The sequence below is a fragment of the Heterocephalus glaber genome, unplaced genomic scaffold (genome assembly GCF_053883595.1).
Source record: "Heterocephalus glaber isolate CG9 unplaced genomic scaffold, H.glaber_assembly_v1.0 deba00001687, whole genome shotgun sequence".
In the NCBI taxonomy this organism is placed as follows: Eukaryota; Metazoa; Chordata; class Mammalia; order Rodentia; family Bathyergidae; genus Heterocephalus; species Heterocephalus glaber.
The window spans coordinates 26371350-26388364 of record NW_028258412.1 but is presented as its reverse complement, the minus strand read 5'-3'; the positions used below and the strand labels follow the sequence as shown (position 1 = coordinate 26388364).

Here is a 17015-nt window from a genome sequence, read left to right as displayed (position 1 = left end):
GAAATAGTGCCTCCCTTTCCTGCAACTTCGGCGCAGTGACAACTGGCGAGGGGGATGAGGGTTGGGAAGGCTCTGGCAGCAGCAGGATGGCAGAGAAGAGGGCTGGGCACCTCCTCCGTGCGGTGCTCCCGGGACTTGGGTCTGGAGCAACCAAGGCAGCACAGATGCATGCACACTTATGGCAGAAAATGGGTGTCCTAGTGGAAAGAAATACAAGGAAAACAGAGAAATCCTCTGCAGCCCAATCACCTACGGTTTAAGTGCCCGGGGATGACAGTGATGTCACTTTTCTTATGCGTCTTGTGTGTTCTCCATGTCACCTGCAGAGAAGCGTGAGCTGTTCGAGCCCTGACGTCCAACACCTGTTTGGTTCCATGTGTGTTAGAAACAAGCATTTTTCTTCATGTTTCCATTTTGTATGCCGTCGCATCCAGGTTCTAGGGGACTTACAGCGAATCAGCAGTCACATCAAGAACTGTAAAGGAGCCAGGCACTGCTCACTGTGTGCACGCATCTTCTGAAAATGAATGGAAATAGAAACAATATGAACTGCAAAATGAGTGTTCAGGTGCCTAAGCAGCGTGTGTCCTCTGATGACCACTGAATGTCTTTTTATGCATCAGCACTTTGAGCTAGAGTGCTGCTCCCCAGCAACTGTCACCACACTTCCTGCTTACCAGGCAGTCACTCTCAGCTGAGTGCCCAAGGTCCTGCCAGGGTGACGCTGTGGCTCCGCCCTCAACCGTGTCCACCTGCAGCCCTGTTTCTTCAGAGAAGAGCCACCTTTCCCTGAGGGCGTCCTCAGATCCAGGACGGTCCTGCTGTTGGCTCGGTCTGTCCCCGTGCCCTGCAACATGCAGCCAGCTCCACGTGACTGCCACCGGGCTGTCGGCACTAATAAAAGATCCGCCTGAGTTCTGTCATCAGCTCCTCTCCCAGTTTGGAAGAGAAGGCTTTGCAATGGAATTGGCCATGTGCAGCCACGCCTGTTACTGTCATTGTTTTTACTGACAGCCAGAGAGTTGGCATCGTGTGTGGTTCCTGGGAAGGCTGGGGAGGGAGACAGGGAAACTGCAGGGAGACTGCTGTGCAGAGGGCTAGCGGCGTGGGGACACTGGGGCTCAGATTTGTGGAAGGTAGAGATGGTGATGGGAGCCTTGTGGCATTGCTGGGTGGAAACTGCTTGTGGAGAACCAGGGTTTGTCATGAGCAGGAGCAGGAAATGCACAGCAGGTCCGGTGAGGTCAGAGGCGGAGAGGACCGGAGGGAAGACAGGGCTTCTGTCAGATACATTTGGGGATAAGGAAAGGAACCTCCATGGCCCTGAGCTTGGAGAGCCGCCCGTGAGTGTTTCCTCTAGCCCTCATTCTGTGATGTCAAGCTGGAGCCAGGGACACCTTGGCCCCTGACCCCCATCAGCTGGGGAGTGGACCCTGGGGGTGGACACCGGGCCCTGGAGCCCAGGAGGAGCAGCTCCCATGTGACAATGTCTCCTGACCGCATCTTCCCCGTCATGAACCTAGGTTGGGGTGGGGACCATGTGGAGGGCAGAGGACATGTGAGTGGGTGCGGGGAAGCAGAGAACGCAAAGCCTGGCAGCCAGTGCCACAGAGGGGACCCTGCTGGCCAGAGGCCATTCGGTGGCCAGAGCTCGGTCTGTGGGGAGTCGAGACTGAGAAGTGAGGATGGCAGGGGTGACAGTGGCCAATGGGAAGGCCTTGGGGACACAGCAGTGACTCCCATGGCGCTGGGCACCCGCGAGACACTCGCCAGGGGTCCCAGGAGGCGGCTCTGAAGCTGCTGTCATCGCAGCGGTGGGCACAGGTGGCATAGTGAACCTGCTTGTACCGGCAGCTCTCAGACCTGGGGCAGCGTGATGTCACCCGAGACAGACTGTGAGTGACCTGGGTGTGAGGACTGAGAGGTGACGTTTTATACTTGGAGAAATAGTCACTCTCTAGGGACGATTGCTAAGGAGGTGATAGGTATATGATAGGTAGATGGATATATACATGGGGACGTAGATACATAGGCGGCCAAGGGACAGATGATGGAGAAGGGCTACAGCTATAGATGATCGATTGTAGAGAAACACATGGATAGGCTGAGGAGAATAGACAGACAGTGCAGACCGATGATGGGTCAGTAGACAATAGGTAGATAATGGGTGTGGTTAGATGGTAGATTATGGAAAAGGATGGATAAATGTATTAATCACTTTCTAGTTGCTAGGACAAAGTGCCCTACACCTACAGCTGAAGGGGGAGAGGGTTATTTGGCTCATAGTTTCTGTGGGTCCAGTCCATAGTCAGCTGGCTCCAGGGCAGGAGCATCATGGTGGAAGGCCGCTGCTCACCCCAGCTCCCTGCAGAGATGGGAGGACTGGGGACAAGAACTCCCCCTTCCAGGCCACGCCCAGTGACCAGCTCTGCCCAGGCCCTGCCTCCTAAGGGCACAGTCAGCTGGGAGCTTGTCCGTGGAGGAGTCCACTGATGGGCACAGTGCCCAGGTCCAGTCACCTTTCCCACAGAGGTGACTTCGGGGGACGACGCAGCCTCCTGTCTCACCTCGCCCTCTCTGTCACCGACCTGCCCAAGTTTCAGTGGTTGGGCGAGGTGTTTCGCAGACCTCGGGGACCCGTGTCCTGCTTCCTGGGCACCCTTCATCCATCCACTCTCCAGCCTCCACAGACGAACTCTCTCCCAATCTTTTCTTTTGAACAACTTTATTAAGGTGTAATTTTGGTGCCATAAAACCCAGCCATCGCAACTGCACAATGTAATGATTTCAGTAAATTTATAGTCCTGCAGTCATCATTGCAATTAAGTCTAGAATATTTTCATTATCTGTGGGCCTGTGAATACTTATTCCCAGCCCCCATCCTCAGCCCTAGGCAAACACTGTCCACTTTCCTTCTCTATAAATTTGCTTTATCTAAACATTTCAGGGAAATGTTCACTTTCATTTCCATAGCATGCCTTTTAAACATTTTTATTAGTACAGGTTTGCCGTGCCTAATGATTACATTCCTGCTTGGGAGCTGGTGCATGGTCACGGCAGCTTAATGCGAATTTCTGTCCGCATCATGCTGTTGCCACAAACCCACTGTATATCCTTCGACGAGAAAATCGCGGCGCGCGGCGCTCCCTTTGTTTCTGTGCCAGGGCATGAGTATTAGACTTAAAACACGTGGGTGCTGGCACTGTAACAACACTGGCCCTTTATTACTTTCCGGGCCAAACACAGGGTCTCGAAGTCATTTGTCCTCAGGGCTCAGGCTGGTGGCACCGGGGCCAGAATCGGGCCAGAATTCTGCAGGGAAGTTGCTTGTGTTCGCAGATCACGAGAGGATGGCGGGGCCCGCCGTAGAGAAGGAGCCCGCGTGCTGTGTAAAGTGGTAAACGTCCCAATCGATGCCGGGAAGCTCTGCCACTCAGTGTTAGTGCACTGTGTTTCAAGACAAGCCAAAACTCTGGAATTTTTTTTAAAGGAAATGTCTTAGTTTGTTAGTATTGGCTCAAATCGTCAAAATGAAATCATTACACCAGAAAAAATCATTGTAGGACAAATCCCTCCTGTGAGCTGCCACTTGGTGACTTCCAGGGTGGATGTGACTTCCGATCAGGGCTGGCTGTGATGGGAGAAGGACAGGAGGGACATGGCCGCCCACTTCCGGTCAGCACCCTGCTGCCCACGTTCTCCAACGTGGAGCAGAACACCCCTAAGTCACACTGTGGACTCTTAGCCACTGTCTCTGTCCACGGATGCCGTGGTCGGGACCTGGGAAGGGCGGGAGGACGTGTGGGTGACCCTGTCCTCCGCGGCCAGGCCCTCGGGATAAGGGGCAAGACCACGGCAGCCGGAGCCCCCTGAAGGCTGGCTGGCTCCGGTTCCCACGTGGGTCAGCAGGTACGCCTGTCACACGACGTGGCTGCTCCTCCTCCCAAGGCGGTCGGCACTTCTGCGCTGGCCCAGCTCCCAAGGCAGAGGTCACACCGGTGAGAAGCTTCGCTCTCTGTTGGCCCCACTGACCTGGGCATGGGGTGGGGGGCGGCCCTCCTCCTCCCGCTCCTCCGCCTTGAGGGAAGAGCAGGAGAGACAGCACGGGGAGGCTGCGGCGGGCACCCTGGGAAACACAGCCGCTGTGTCTTTGACAGCACCCGCCCTGGGCGGGGAGATGGACACCAGAGGGGACTTAGGCTGTCAATGGAGATGTGCATGCTGTCCCGTCATCCTGTTCCACCTCCCGTCTCCACCGCCCCGGGTTCCTGGCTCAGCACTGAGCAGTCGATGTCATTGCCATGGCTGGTGACGGCTGTGAAGTCGGAACTGCAGTGTTTTCCAGCACAGCGCAGCCAGCCCAGGACAAAGAGCAAGTGGCATCCGCGAGTGAGGCCCCAGAGTGTGTCCACCGAGAGCCCGGCGCAGCGTCCACGGGGCGTCCCTGAAGGGCGGGCAGACCGCTGCGCTCGGGTGAGCTGGAAGGCTGGGCGGCTCAGCAAGGAAGGGCGATGGCAGGGAGAAGGGGCGGTGACACGGCCGCCTGAGAGCGAGGCCCTTCCCGGCGTCGCCGCGCGCCCCGGAACTGGGGAATCGGGCCTGATGTCTGAGGCCGGGTCTGCGGGGTTTGTGCGGCAGCAGCGCTCGGAAGCGCTCGGAAGCGCAGGACACTTCGTCTTCACCCCATCTGCGCAGGGGTTAGCACATCTGACGGCTCTCATGCGCCCTCAGGAAGTCAAGTCCCGCGGGGCGTGGCGTGCTCGCAGAGCAGTCTCCGGGAGCCGTCTCCAGAAGCCGTCTAGCTCTCCTTGGCGCTGTGACCTCGGGCTGGACGTGTCCCTCCGCGCGCTGTAAGATGCAGGCCTGGCTCAGGCTTTTCATGGCTAGAGGGCCCTGTTTGGAGTGGAAATCATCATAATTTCTCCCAGTAAAATTAAGAATATTAGGTTGAGTATATATTTATTTAAATATATGTGTATAATAACAGCCTTTCATTTAGTAGCAGGGCTTCAGGATTTAATTAAGCTGTTGTTACTTGCCTCCTACAAGAAAGACACGAGCTTTGAAGTGTCCTGGGCTTTATGAGCAGGGTTAGGTATGCTCTTCCTGAGTTAAGGAACTGAGCCACTGGTTGTCCATGCCTGGTCAGCACTTGAGTGCAGAGAGGCCAGACGGGAGGAGTCCTGACCTGGCTTCGGGGATCCCGTGATATGGTGAAACCCCAAGTTTCCTGGTCCCCTGCCTTGGCTGGCTGAAGACCCCAGCAGGATACTACGGCACCTCAGGGTGGTAAAACCCACACAGCCCAGCCTCGGGCGCCTGCCCTTCTGCGTGGTGACTGGTGGAGGACAGGAGGGAGGGAGGCGGGAGGCGGTCTGCAGAGGGGACCTGGGCCGGGCTGTGATGAGCAGCCCCTCCCAGCACCAGCCATGCCTGAAGCCACACTGTGCCTGACTCCCTGGCGGCTCCCTCCTGGCTGGGCCCCTCTGGGTGAGGTGGCACAGCATCGGCCCCTTCCAGGTGCAGCTCACCTGGGGAGACAGGTGGGGTGAGGTTACTCTTCTTATAGCTCCCAGAAAACTCCTAAGCTCCATCCCTGTCCCTGTGATCAGACCCAGTCCTGGGACCACAGCGAGGAGGAACCGTGTTCAAGGTCCTTGTCATGGATAAAAGGAGGCCAGGCCTTGTGTCCAGTGGAGCTGTCCAAGCTGTGAGCCGCGCACACAGAGTGACCAGAAGAGGAAGCTGCATGTGGCCCTCTGCCTCGGGCCGGCCCCTCAGCACACTGGCCTTCAGGCCCCGGGCATCCAGCCCTGTGCTGCAGCGTTTCTGTCTCTTGCTTCTTTTTATTTTTTAAACCAAAGTCTGCCTTTGAGGATGAACCAACAGAAAGGGGTCTTGCTGAAATACCTGACCCCGGAGGAGGAAAGAGAAGTGGGAGGACCTGGCCCTACCGGGTAGTATGTGTGTCACGGATGACAGCGTGGCAAACATCTGGCTGCCGGCAGGGGCTGCAGGCACCAGAGAAGCCAGCGAGAGGCCACACCCGGGCCGGAAGACAAGGGCGAGCTTAATATACATGAGCAGTGGCTGCGCAGCTCAACGGGCACCTGTGGAAAATCATTTCATGGATAATCTGATGAGAGCCAAACGAGCGGGGAAGACCAAGGTGGAGCTCTGTTTCACTCCTGAAAGCAGAATAAGCTCTAGAAGGGTCAGGCTATTGATTTGCTTAAAGTCAGTTTCCTAATAAGCAACACAAATAGGAAGGGTGGAGGGATGGGCAAAGGAAGCGAATGGCATTTCACAAAAAAGGGAGAGGAGTAGCAATCTAATAAAAAATGCTCAGCACCATCACACCGGGTGAAATACTGGGCTTGTTTGCCAGAACTGCTCAGGGCAGAAGGGCAAGCCAAAGCCCAGTGAAGCTGTGTCGTTCAGTCTGAAACTGACCTTGAACGTAGGGTGATGCTCCTGCCTCAGCCTCCTGGGTGCTGCAGTTACAGGTGGGCGACAGCACAGCGGCTTTCCCCCCATAGATAAGGTTTCTATGTGAGTGAAGAATTGTCTGTATGCGGAAATTCTCCAAAGAGTTTGTCGCAGGGATTGGAAAGCTCCTGTTTGTCCATCAGACAGACACAGTTAAGTAGATTTTGTTCAAACACCTTCACAGTGGATTAGTGTACAATTATAAAAATCTGGAGGGTCGCGCATGCTTAACAGACTGGAAACCCTGTGGCTTCCGTAAGTACTGTACGTGCTTTTGGTACGTAAGGATCACACCCTTGGGCGAGTCCGTGCACCACACATCTTAGCGCATTCTCTGTTCCCTCCTCCCCTCCTCTCGCCCCTTTCTCTTGCTCCCTTATCCATCTTTTAGCTCGCTCTTTACTGTATTTCTGCTTCCGGTTGCACTCGATATGTAAATATGTTGCATAGAGTAGCATGGGGGAACTGTGTGTCATAGTTGTTATTTTTTAAAACACATGTATCTGTTTACATAGCTCGCTGTCTCATAAAATGCACACCGTGCTAGGGAGAATTTGTCCTGAGAGGAACCTATCCTATTTCCCTGTTTCATTATTGATCCCCATTAAATTATGTGCAACATTCCCATATTATTTTTTCCACAAAAACTTAATTAAAAATTAACCCGCCAGAAGATGTCCCTGCCAGTGTGTGTGACCCACAGTCCTGCTTTTGATCCAGAATCTTTTCCTTAGTTGGAGAGGCATACCTCAGCGATTTATCTAAAATGCCAGGGACTGACCGGGAGGGCTGGGGAGGCGGGGTTCTGTCAGGTCAGGCCTTGAGATTCAGGCTGCGCTGGTCCCCACAGTGGGGTCAGTTCTCATTCATTGCAGAGCCCAGGGCGGGACCCGCAGAGGCAAAGGCTGCCTGAGCCGCTTTTCCCTCTAGTCTTTGTCCCGTTACGGATGGGGCTGACTGTGGAGCTCTGGACCATCCCAGCTCTGGGTCTAATCTCCGCCCTGCAGAGGGGGCTTCGCCTTGTTTTCTTTAGTTATATTGGAAAGTCCAGGGCCACTGGGAGGTGAGAAGGCCTGGAACCCCGTCACATGGCCAGGCATCCAGGGTTCAAGGCACAGGGGGAAGAGTAGAAGCCACGCGGAGGACCACAGCACCCACAGAATGTCGGATCCTCTCCGCAGGTCCCTGCTCTGTGATGGCCCTGGGATGGGGACCCACTGACGGGAAGGGCGTGCAGTCCCCTGGGCACGGGCACATCCGGGCTGGCAGTCCTTCACAGGTTTAGTGTCAGCCAGGCAGAGGACCTCGCCTGAGCTGCTGCGGCTCCTCCATCCTGTCCCACACCCCTTTCCCAGCCTCAAGGCCCAGGACTCTCTGGGGGCATGGCCTTCCTAGGGGGTGCTTGCTTCGCAGGGTGCTGATTCCTGGGAATCAAGAGACCCTGTCCTTCCTAACAGTGGTGGGGAAGGAGGCCGGCCCCACGCACACACACGAGAAAGAAAGGGCACTGGAATGTGCCCTGTGTGCTTCGACTATTTTCCTTCTGCTGCCCCTTTGGCTCTTGTCGTTTTGTTTGTGTGTCTGAGACAAGGTCTCTGTGTAGTCCAGGCTGGCCTCGAACTCACTATGCAGCCTGTACTGGGCTCTGATCCTGAGCGATCCTCCCGAGTGCTGGGATGACAGGCGTGACCCACCACGCCAGCTGCCCCTGTGTTTTAACAGCTGGCTCTCTCACTGGCAGGAAGATGGGTGAGCTAATAAGGGGGGATCTTTCAAAGACACCCCCTCCTGCCAGGGCTCTCTGGCCTCCTGCCTTTCTTTGCATTTTTATTTTCTTCTTTCCTTCCCCTCCCTTTCTTTGTGGTACCTGGGACTGAACCCAGGGCCTTTGCATGTACTGAGCTACCTCTCCTGCCTGTTTTATATTTTTTGTATTTCGAGGCAGGATCTCACTGCGACCCTAAGTTGCCCAGGCTGAGTGTGACCTTGCAGTCCTCCTGCCTCTGCCTCCCCGAGTGCTGGGAATACAGGTGTGTACCTCGAACCTGATGCTGTCTTTCTTCACAGCACTTAGCAACATGACAAACCGTGTGCATGCGTGTGGTCGCGTGTGTACACGGGAGCACTGCCCTGTCTCAGACCAGCACGTTCTCGCCCTCATTGCCTGCCAGCACGGGGCAGAGTGCTGGGATCCAGGTAGGACTCAGTGCTGAAGAGCTTGCTGAGTGAATAAACAAACGCGGGCAGCTTGGTTATCACCCAGTGCTCCTCAGGGCCTGCACGGAGGTGGGGACTGACAGCAGGGCGCTGCGGCTGTGTAAAGGCAGAGAACTCCGTCCACAGAGTAAGTTCGAAGGGCAGGCTCATCTATGCCCCAGGAGGCCAGAGGTCTCTGCACAAACAGCAGGCCTGGCGGGACTGGACTCTGCATGTTGCCCCTCCCATGGACGGTGCTCTGTGGCTCTGCATTTCCCCTTGCTGGACTCTCTTGCCTAAGTAGGTGGTCACCTCTCTGTCTGCTTCAGGTGTTTGTCTTTGGACTCGATAGAGAAGAGAGACCAAGATGATCGCTGATCACAGCAGCCTGCTTTATACAGTCAGAGCTCTCATGTACAGTTGTCCAGGCTGTGCACTGCCCAACTCTGGGAGGCCCATTTATATCACAGTAGACGAACAGAGCTCCCTTGGGTTGGTCAATGCACAAGTTGTGTAGCAGTCCTGGATATGAACCAATTTACCTAAAATTATAGTATAGGCATGAACAAAGGACATAGAAGAATGCTGACAGAAGTACTGCCAGCTCAGGTTTGATGGGATGGAACTTTGAGTGACTTTGCTTTCTTCCTCTTAAATCTGTGTGGGTTCATTGATTGACTGATTAAATCACTCACTCAATCAGAACACTTGACTTTCTGGAGTCAGGACTGATCAGAAGACCGCCCTTCCGGGTCTGTTTGCCGGCTGGAAAGAGCACAGGACGTGAAGGCTCCTGGCCTGCGGGACTGTGTCAAGGACAGCCCCGGGTGCAGAGGCTTCAGGAGCCTGGCTGGGATGCAAGAGTCCTGGCGCTGAGAGGCGTTGCAGTGTGAGCTTCACGGGAGAGGGTTTTAGGCAGGGTGGTGGCCTGCTGCCCACAGAGCTCAGGGAATCCGGCTCCTGGGGCCACTGCTCACTCCCTCTGAGCATGGCGGGCGAGGCCTCAGGGAGCCCACGCCCACCCGGCCACACCCTCAGCCACACCCCAGGTCATGACACTCCCTGGCCATGCCCACTGCTCCCAGGCCACGCTGCAGTTCACACCATTCCTGAGGCCACACCCTCCCCAGGCGGACCCTTCCTTCCGGGCCACACCCACCTCTGGCCCCACCCCCTTCCCCTTTGCTCTTCCCAGGCCACTCCCTCCTCAAGACCACACCTTCCCATGCCACCCTTTTCTGAGGCCACGCCCTCTGCAGGCCACACCTTCCCTGGGTCACACCCATGCAGGCCATACTGCCCACTTTCTGGGCTTCTCTCATGGGGACATGGGGACTCCCCCATGCACAAGCCACTCGTGGTGTTCGATCTTTTTCGTCCCCCTCGATGGCAGCTGTTGGACAGCAAAGCCATGGCTGCAAAAGGCAGGGCCCCCTTGGCCTTGATCCCTGTGTGACTGTGGCCTGGAACGCCAGCAGTGAGGATCCCCAGGAGCGACGGGCACAGTTCCTCCTGCCCAGGGGGAGACCTGGTGTCGGGGTCCAGGTCACAGCAGCTCAGCCCCCCTTGATTGCAAAACCTCCAGCTCGTTAGAGAAGGGGCTGGTGGGAGGTGGGAGCCCTGCATGAGCTAGTTCTAGAGGACCAGAGGGGACACAGTGTGACCAGGCCACAGGTGGGCTGCATCTGCCCGCTTTCCTTTTGCTAAGCCTCCTTGCCTAGGATTAAACTCCAGCAGGCGGCTTTGGGCGGCCTGGCTGGGCTCTCGTAGCCAGGTAGAGGAGAGAAGCCCTGGACTTGCAGTTCCACGCTCGGGGGCCAGAGTGACAGAGGGCCAGATCAGGGAAGCCAAATCGGGGTGCGGACACCTCAATTCTGTACGCAGGTTCCTAGCTGTGCCCAGTGTGTTGCTGTGTTCCTGATGCTGCGTGTGTGCATTTCACACATGCTATGTGCATGAAACACACGTGTGTAATATGTGTGTGTACATCTGTTGAGCAGCTGTCGCTCTGTCATGCTTTGCAGACACAGTGCACTGCTCAGCCCAAGTGGGTTTCTGTGCACCAGTCCGCCCCACGCGCCCACACTGTGGGGACAATTAACAGCTTTTCCTCCTATCACCGAGGTAGATGTATTGTCAAATGTAAATCCTCAGCGAAGTGTCTTCAGAAATCAAGTGCTCTGTTTATCTCTGCCTAATGAGGCTGTCAGTATAACCTGTATTTACTGAACCACAAGTAGGATATAAAACTTCTGTTAATGATTGGAAGTAGCTCAGTTGTCATAAACAAAGGAGAAATTAGCATTTGGTTCAGACCCTGAGGAGCCGATCTGCACGAGTTTTGAGAACTGCCCTTGTGTCCGGCAGTACCGCTCTGGGCTCCGGGACGAGTATGTCAGAATGATGACCCCCTGCAGGGCCGGGTTAGTGAGTGTGAGTGAGTGCCCGGCTCCTCCCTTGCCACCCTTCTTGGTGCCCACATGACACCGTGGACCCTAGCGAGCCCTTCTCCCTGGACCCCACCTGCTCGCCAGGCAAGGTGCCTGCTCCCAGGAACGTGTGCTGACTGAGGAGCACAGTTCCCAGCTCAGAAGGGTTTCCTCTTAGGGAGAGGTGGGGCACAGAGGCGCAAAGGGAGGTAAGGACAGAGGCTGTGTCGTGAACACACACCAGCTCCCCACGATGAGTGCAGTCATCTTGTACTGCCAACATGGACTCATAAAAATGTAAAACTTTAAAGAAAAAGAAAAGAAAGAATGCTATAAATGATAGCTTCACGTAGCCACAATAGAATTGTTAGCAGCAAGCGTTGGGTACGGCATGGGTTCAAGAAGCAACTGTGTTCTTTCTTAACTACTGGAAAACCATTCACTGGAGAAACATTATCCAAATTCTGAACAACCCATGTAGATATAACATTTAAGAAAAATATAAGCCCCTTGTATTTCCAAAGGGGCCTAGGTACTGATATCTTCTGTGTCATAAAAAGATTTCCAGGGCAGGTGGTTGACCTACTTATTTAAGGCAGATTTGATTCAATATCATTCTGGTGAATTGTAATGGGGATGCCTTAGAATCCATTTTATTATAAGAGTCTATCCATGACAAATGAATGTTTTTTACCGCACATCTCGGTTGCCTACCTCTCCTTGACTTTCTGCAAAGCAGTAGCCACAGCTTGTTTTTCTGAACATTTCACCAAGCATCCAGAAGGTCAGGAGACCTCTGACCCATGCCCCAAATTCCCAGTTTAGAAATGGCTGCGTGCCAAATATTCCCTTGTACACTACTGTTCAAACACAGGCGTGTTCCCCTGTGAAATGGTGCTGTATGTGATGATCACTTTCTGAAATGAAAGCGCTTCCTTCTGACCGTGTGGACCGCTCAAGTCAGGGTGTGTGTCTGGGCTGCCCGGGCCACCCCCAGGCCCAGCAGGTCCCCAGAAAGCCAGCAGCCTCGGCATTGAGCAGCGTGCTCTGCTGAGACGGACTCCGGGAGGAGCCCAGAGCCTGGGTCATGCCAGCCCCAGAGTCTTTGCCCCCGGGAGCCCCATGGCACGTGCCGGGGCCCAGGCTTGCACTGTGGACCCCACATGGCACCCTCTGCCCAGCAGGTGCTACTGGGGCACAGTGGGTCCCTCACAGCTAGGGCATGGTGGGAGCACCCCCGAAATCCCAGGTCCCGACGCCAGCCCTGGCCAAGCTTGCCGGCAACCTGGCTAGGGAGACCGGGCCTGTCTCAGGCACTGGCTGCTTCGCAGAGGCGCACTGGTCTCAAGGGAGGGACAAGGGGACAGGGGGAGGACTCGGTGATCACCCTGTGTTGGCCGGGAAGCAGAGAGACGAGGGAGGAGATGGAGCGGGGCGAGAATGCGCCTCCCTGCCACGGCCTCTGGCCAGACCCCACTGCGTAGCAGGCGGTGAGTCTGTGCAGAGCGCATCACTCTGGGTGCAGTCACCTTCCCCCACAGGGGACGCGGAGGGCGTCCAGACTCTGTGACCAGCTGCGGCAGCTCTCTGCTGTTCAGTAAGGTGCAAAACCGTGTGGAGAACGGTGTTCTCGGTCAGGGGAGGCTGTTCCCTCTCTTCTGCATGCCCGCGGGAATGAGGGCATCGCTTTCTGCCCCGCTTGCCCTGATGTTGGGGTGGCCTTGCTCATCTCCTCTGATTGTGCTACTGAGGGGTTAGGGGTGCAGGCCGGAGCCCTGTGCCCTTGTCCGTGTGGGCGTAGACGCAGCAGCGGCAAGCCTGGGGGTGCCCCGCCACACGGGGACCCACCTCTCCTCTAGCTTCTTTCCAGGCACCTCAGCCTGCAGGCTTCCAGACTCTTCATATCCCCAAGGGACGGAAAAGAGAAAGCACATCAGGAGTCATGGTTTTTCCCAGCATACGGGCCAGTTTGTAAATCCAAGTGTGCGCACTGTTGCCTTGACTTTTTACCATAGGCTTTCGCTGCCTCTGTGCCCTGTCATTTGAAGTTTTGTAGAGAAGGGGAAGGGCCCACGAGGGAGTGAATTATCCTGGGCTTCTTCCTCCAGCAAGGAGGAAAGACCTGTGCAGGTGGCATCTGTCCGCTTCCACGGGGCTGGAAGGAAGGAAGGGAGGGAAGAAGAAAGAGAGACATGGAGGACGGAAGGACGGATAGAATAAAAGGAGAACAGGAGGAAAGGAGAGGAGACAAGGAAAGAAAACAGAAGAAAGGGTGAGATGAAGGGGGCTGCACCTGGAGCGGACGCGCACTTCACTTCGGTGAATTTGCTTTCCCCAGAGCTTGGGCGGCCGGGCACCAGGACTCGGCTGTGCAGTGCAGCAGTGCAGCGTCGCCGAGGGTGTGTGGAGCCGCGTTCATCAGCTCTGGTGCCGGGCGGGTGTTTCCTTGGAAGCCGGGGCAGCGCCAGGCACCGTCCTGCCTGGGTTTTCGTCCTGCTCTCCTGCTCAGGGGCTACGTGGGACTCCCTGGAGTGCCACATCCTGCCCGCATAGCGCCCTTGTGAGGGAACTGGGACATAATTAGCTGGCATCCTGCACCTGTCCCAGCTTTGGGTCCCTGTCCTGAGCTGGGACACCTCAGAGGATGGGACATTAGGTCAGGCAGGGCTCCCCAGGGCCCGGCACACGAGAGCCCCTCCTGAAGGTGCATCCGTGTTGGAAACTTGGTTTTGCACTTTGGCTTATGTGCTTGTACTGTTTGATTTCTGGAGCAAGGCTTTTCAGGGAGACCTTTGCTTTGTGTTTTAATTAGTGGTGTAAACTAGGACGAGGCCACTCATCTCCATATGTAGCCGCTGTTTGCTCACGGCCAGGCCCCTGCACTGCTCCTGTTTAAGGGTGGGCATAGATGGGGAGAGTAGCACAAATGGGTTGGAAGGTGACTGAAAATCTGCTCTTGAATCCCAGCATGCATGAGCTCCCGGCCGAGTGCAAGGGAGGTCACCAAGTTCCCAGCCTCCGCGGCGACCCGGTGCCCAGCACTGTCTCAGATGTGAACTTCCTGTCCCCACAGGGCCAAGGTGAAGAAGGGTGTGAGCATCGTTGGGGTGAGGGCCAGCAGCCCCTCCACCTGGGACGTCAAGGAGAGCCCGGAGTACACCGGGAAGTACGCCCCCGCCGTCATCCTGTGCCACAGGAAGTCTGCTGCCTCTGCGAGCGGGTGAGTCCCGGCCCGGGCCTGTGCCTGTCAGCGGCGCAGACAGCTTCGTTGCTCCGGATGGTCACATATTTTTGCCACTCTTGGATTTATATTTGCTCCTGATATTACCGAGAGTTTGAGCAGTAATGGAAGGATGGCTCTACCTGTGTAACACATGACTTCGAGAATGCAGCTCTAACTTCATAGCTCAGTGTTGGGAAAGTATTTTGATTTTCCATTCTTTAATAAATACAGAGGTAGTGAATCTCATTGATGGCTATTACTTGTTTTCCTCGGTTCATTACTAAGGAGCACTTGAAACCCATTCGGGAGGATTTGATCTGAATCCCCTCTGAGCCCCGTGTGCAGCACTGGAGCTGAGAGCCAGGCTGCAGCAGAGCTGGTTTGCGCCCGCCCTCCCGTGGCCCGGCTTTGAGGAGTTCTTTTTCTCGAAGGTTCACTGGTAGAGCAGAGCAGAGCAGAGCAGAGCAGAGGAGAGGGATGCCTGTGTTTGAGTCCTTCCCTCGATGCTGAGAATGGGGAACTCGATGCTCACAGGCACGGGCTGACCCCGCTGACGCCTGCTGGAGGAAATGAGGTGCCGGCTCAGCAGGGCTTCTAAAGGGGACAGACAGAATGGCGGGCAGATGGGCAGAAGGACAGCTGGATGATGGGTGGATGCATGGACATCGGGTGAGTGGATGGATGGGTGGATGGGTGGAGGGAAGGACCGTTTGGTTCTTTCCCAGAAGAAGAGGCTAATTAAGGGGAAAGGTCTGATCCAGTACACTTTTATTTTCTCGTGTGCTTTTGTTTTTCTGTCTCCTGGCATGGATTATGAGTAGTAGCAGTTAGTGTTCATGAAATGTAAGGGATTTGAACCACTGAACAGTCTAATTTTTCTTTTTGCTGTTGGATTTCTGATTAAGAATTAATCACATTCGTCCTAGGGATGGAGAGGAAGAGTAGAACCTTCCAAGGGTGGTCCCTTCCCACCTGTTACCATGTAGGCTAATGTTCCACGTGGACCTCCCAACTCCAGGCTTGGAGAACCCGGCGGCCCAGAGAGAGCGTCTTTAGAGGCACGCGTGCGGAACTGCCTGCTTGTTCTCTTCCGTCTCAGAGAGAGGCCCCTCTGTGGAGTAGCCAGGTGCTCCCTTGAAAGGCCTGGGGCCCTGATGCCACGCACAGGGAGAGTCTTTCTTGGCCCCAGCTGGGTTCTGAGACCAGGTTACTACTGCGGGTCCAGATGGTGGAGGCAAGTTTACACACACATACGCGTGCACACGCAGCCGTGTCTGTGATATGTTATAGGCGTGAGTGCACAAAGAAATGCATATTGTGTGTGCATGTGATCTAGCCCTGTCAGCTCACGCGTGTGCACGCATGCCTGTCTGAGCGTGAGTGCTCGCGTGCTGATGGGTACCTGTACTGACAGGCTTGTGCCTAAAGAGGAAATCGGACCGGAAGCTGCTGTGCTTGGGAGTCAGCTCTTGTGGTAGCTGTGTCCTGAGCCACAGGGCTGCCCATGAGTGCTTGTTAATGACATTCTGGGAGGGGTTGTGCCACTGTTCGTGTCCGGTTAGGATCCAGACTTGGCAGGGCCGTCCCCAGTGGTCTGCAGCATACCTGTCCAGCACAGGAAGGTGTGCAGCAGGTCCCTGGGAGCTCCGTGTGGGGAAACACAGGGGAGGGGGACTGTCATGAGCAGAGTCCCAGAAGGGGACAGGGACAGGGCCGCTGTGATTCCCAGGGGCGGAGCGGGAAGCGGGGGAGGCCGAGGTGATTCTCTGCTGGAAGCGAGTCCTGTGGGCCATTAGAGTTTTCACTGTGTGCATGTGTTACCTACGTGATAAGATGTACAGAAGGAAAGAGAGATTTCCAAAATGTATTTTTTAACGTTTTCAGCTGTTCTCCTCACTGCTGAACTTTCCATTTCACTTCTGTCTCCCGATAACTGCAGAGCCAAAGATCAGCCTCCCACGTTCGGGTTCTGAGGCAGGGCCGGGCCGCTTCCTTAGGGCTCAGGGAAGACGCCTCACGCAGGGCGCTCTTGCGAGTGCGGCCTCATAAGTACTTCCTGCCCTCTCCAGAGGGCTTCTCCTAGAAGCCGAGCCCGATGTCATCTGGATGCGAAGGAGAGGCAGGAGAGGGTCGCAGTCCACCATGGGTGGGGTGGAGGGCGGTACTGAGGAACTGAAGGGGCTGTGACAGGTGCAGCCTTGGGAGTAGGAGACACCTGGAGCCGGAGGGCTCCCATCTCCTTGGAAGTGCGTCTTCCCGCCTGGAAGGAGTCTGGGGCTGGAACCGCATCCCCGGAGCTTTACCGAGTGAACCTGCCCTGCCCGCAGGTCTGCCTGCACCAGGCCTCTCCGGCACGTGTCCAGAGCAGAGGGTCACCGGTTGTGATTCCTCCTCAAATGCCTCTTGCTCACAAAGGCATCACGTCGCTCAGATAAGCACGAGCCCAGAGCCACGCCGTCATCTCTTTGCCACCCTCCCTGTGGACGCGCATGCGTCCCGAAGCTCACCACAGAGGCCACCGAGGACACTGGGGCACCGCATGGGTGTGGGCGAACCTGGTGACAGCGACAGCTCCGCAGGCAGGCTGTGGCCCCTTAGGGGACCGAGGCTTTAAAGCGTCAGTTCCTTCCCGGTCGCTGGGAGGCGGGCAGGAGAGCAGAGCTGCGAGGGAATCCCTC

General features: G+C 55.8%; 1 protein-coding gene across 3 annotated transcripts in view; it reads left to right on the top strand.

Moving 5' to 3' along the window:
- Window positions 1–17015, top strand: part of Tmem132d (transmembrane protein 132D) — a 484753-nt gene that overhangs the window by 202605 nt on the left and 265133 nt on the right. For all 3 annotated transcript variants that reach the window (XM_004843985.4, XM_087198439.1, XM_021257665.2), the window contains exon 3: window positions 14188–14334. In XM_004843985.4, the coding sequence (XP_004844042.2) occupies window positions 14188–14334 (147 nt within the window). The remainder of the gene's footprint in view (window positions 1–14187; window positions 14335–17015) is intronic.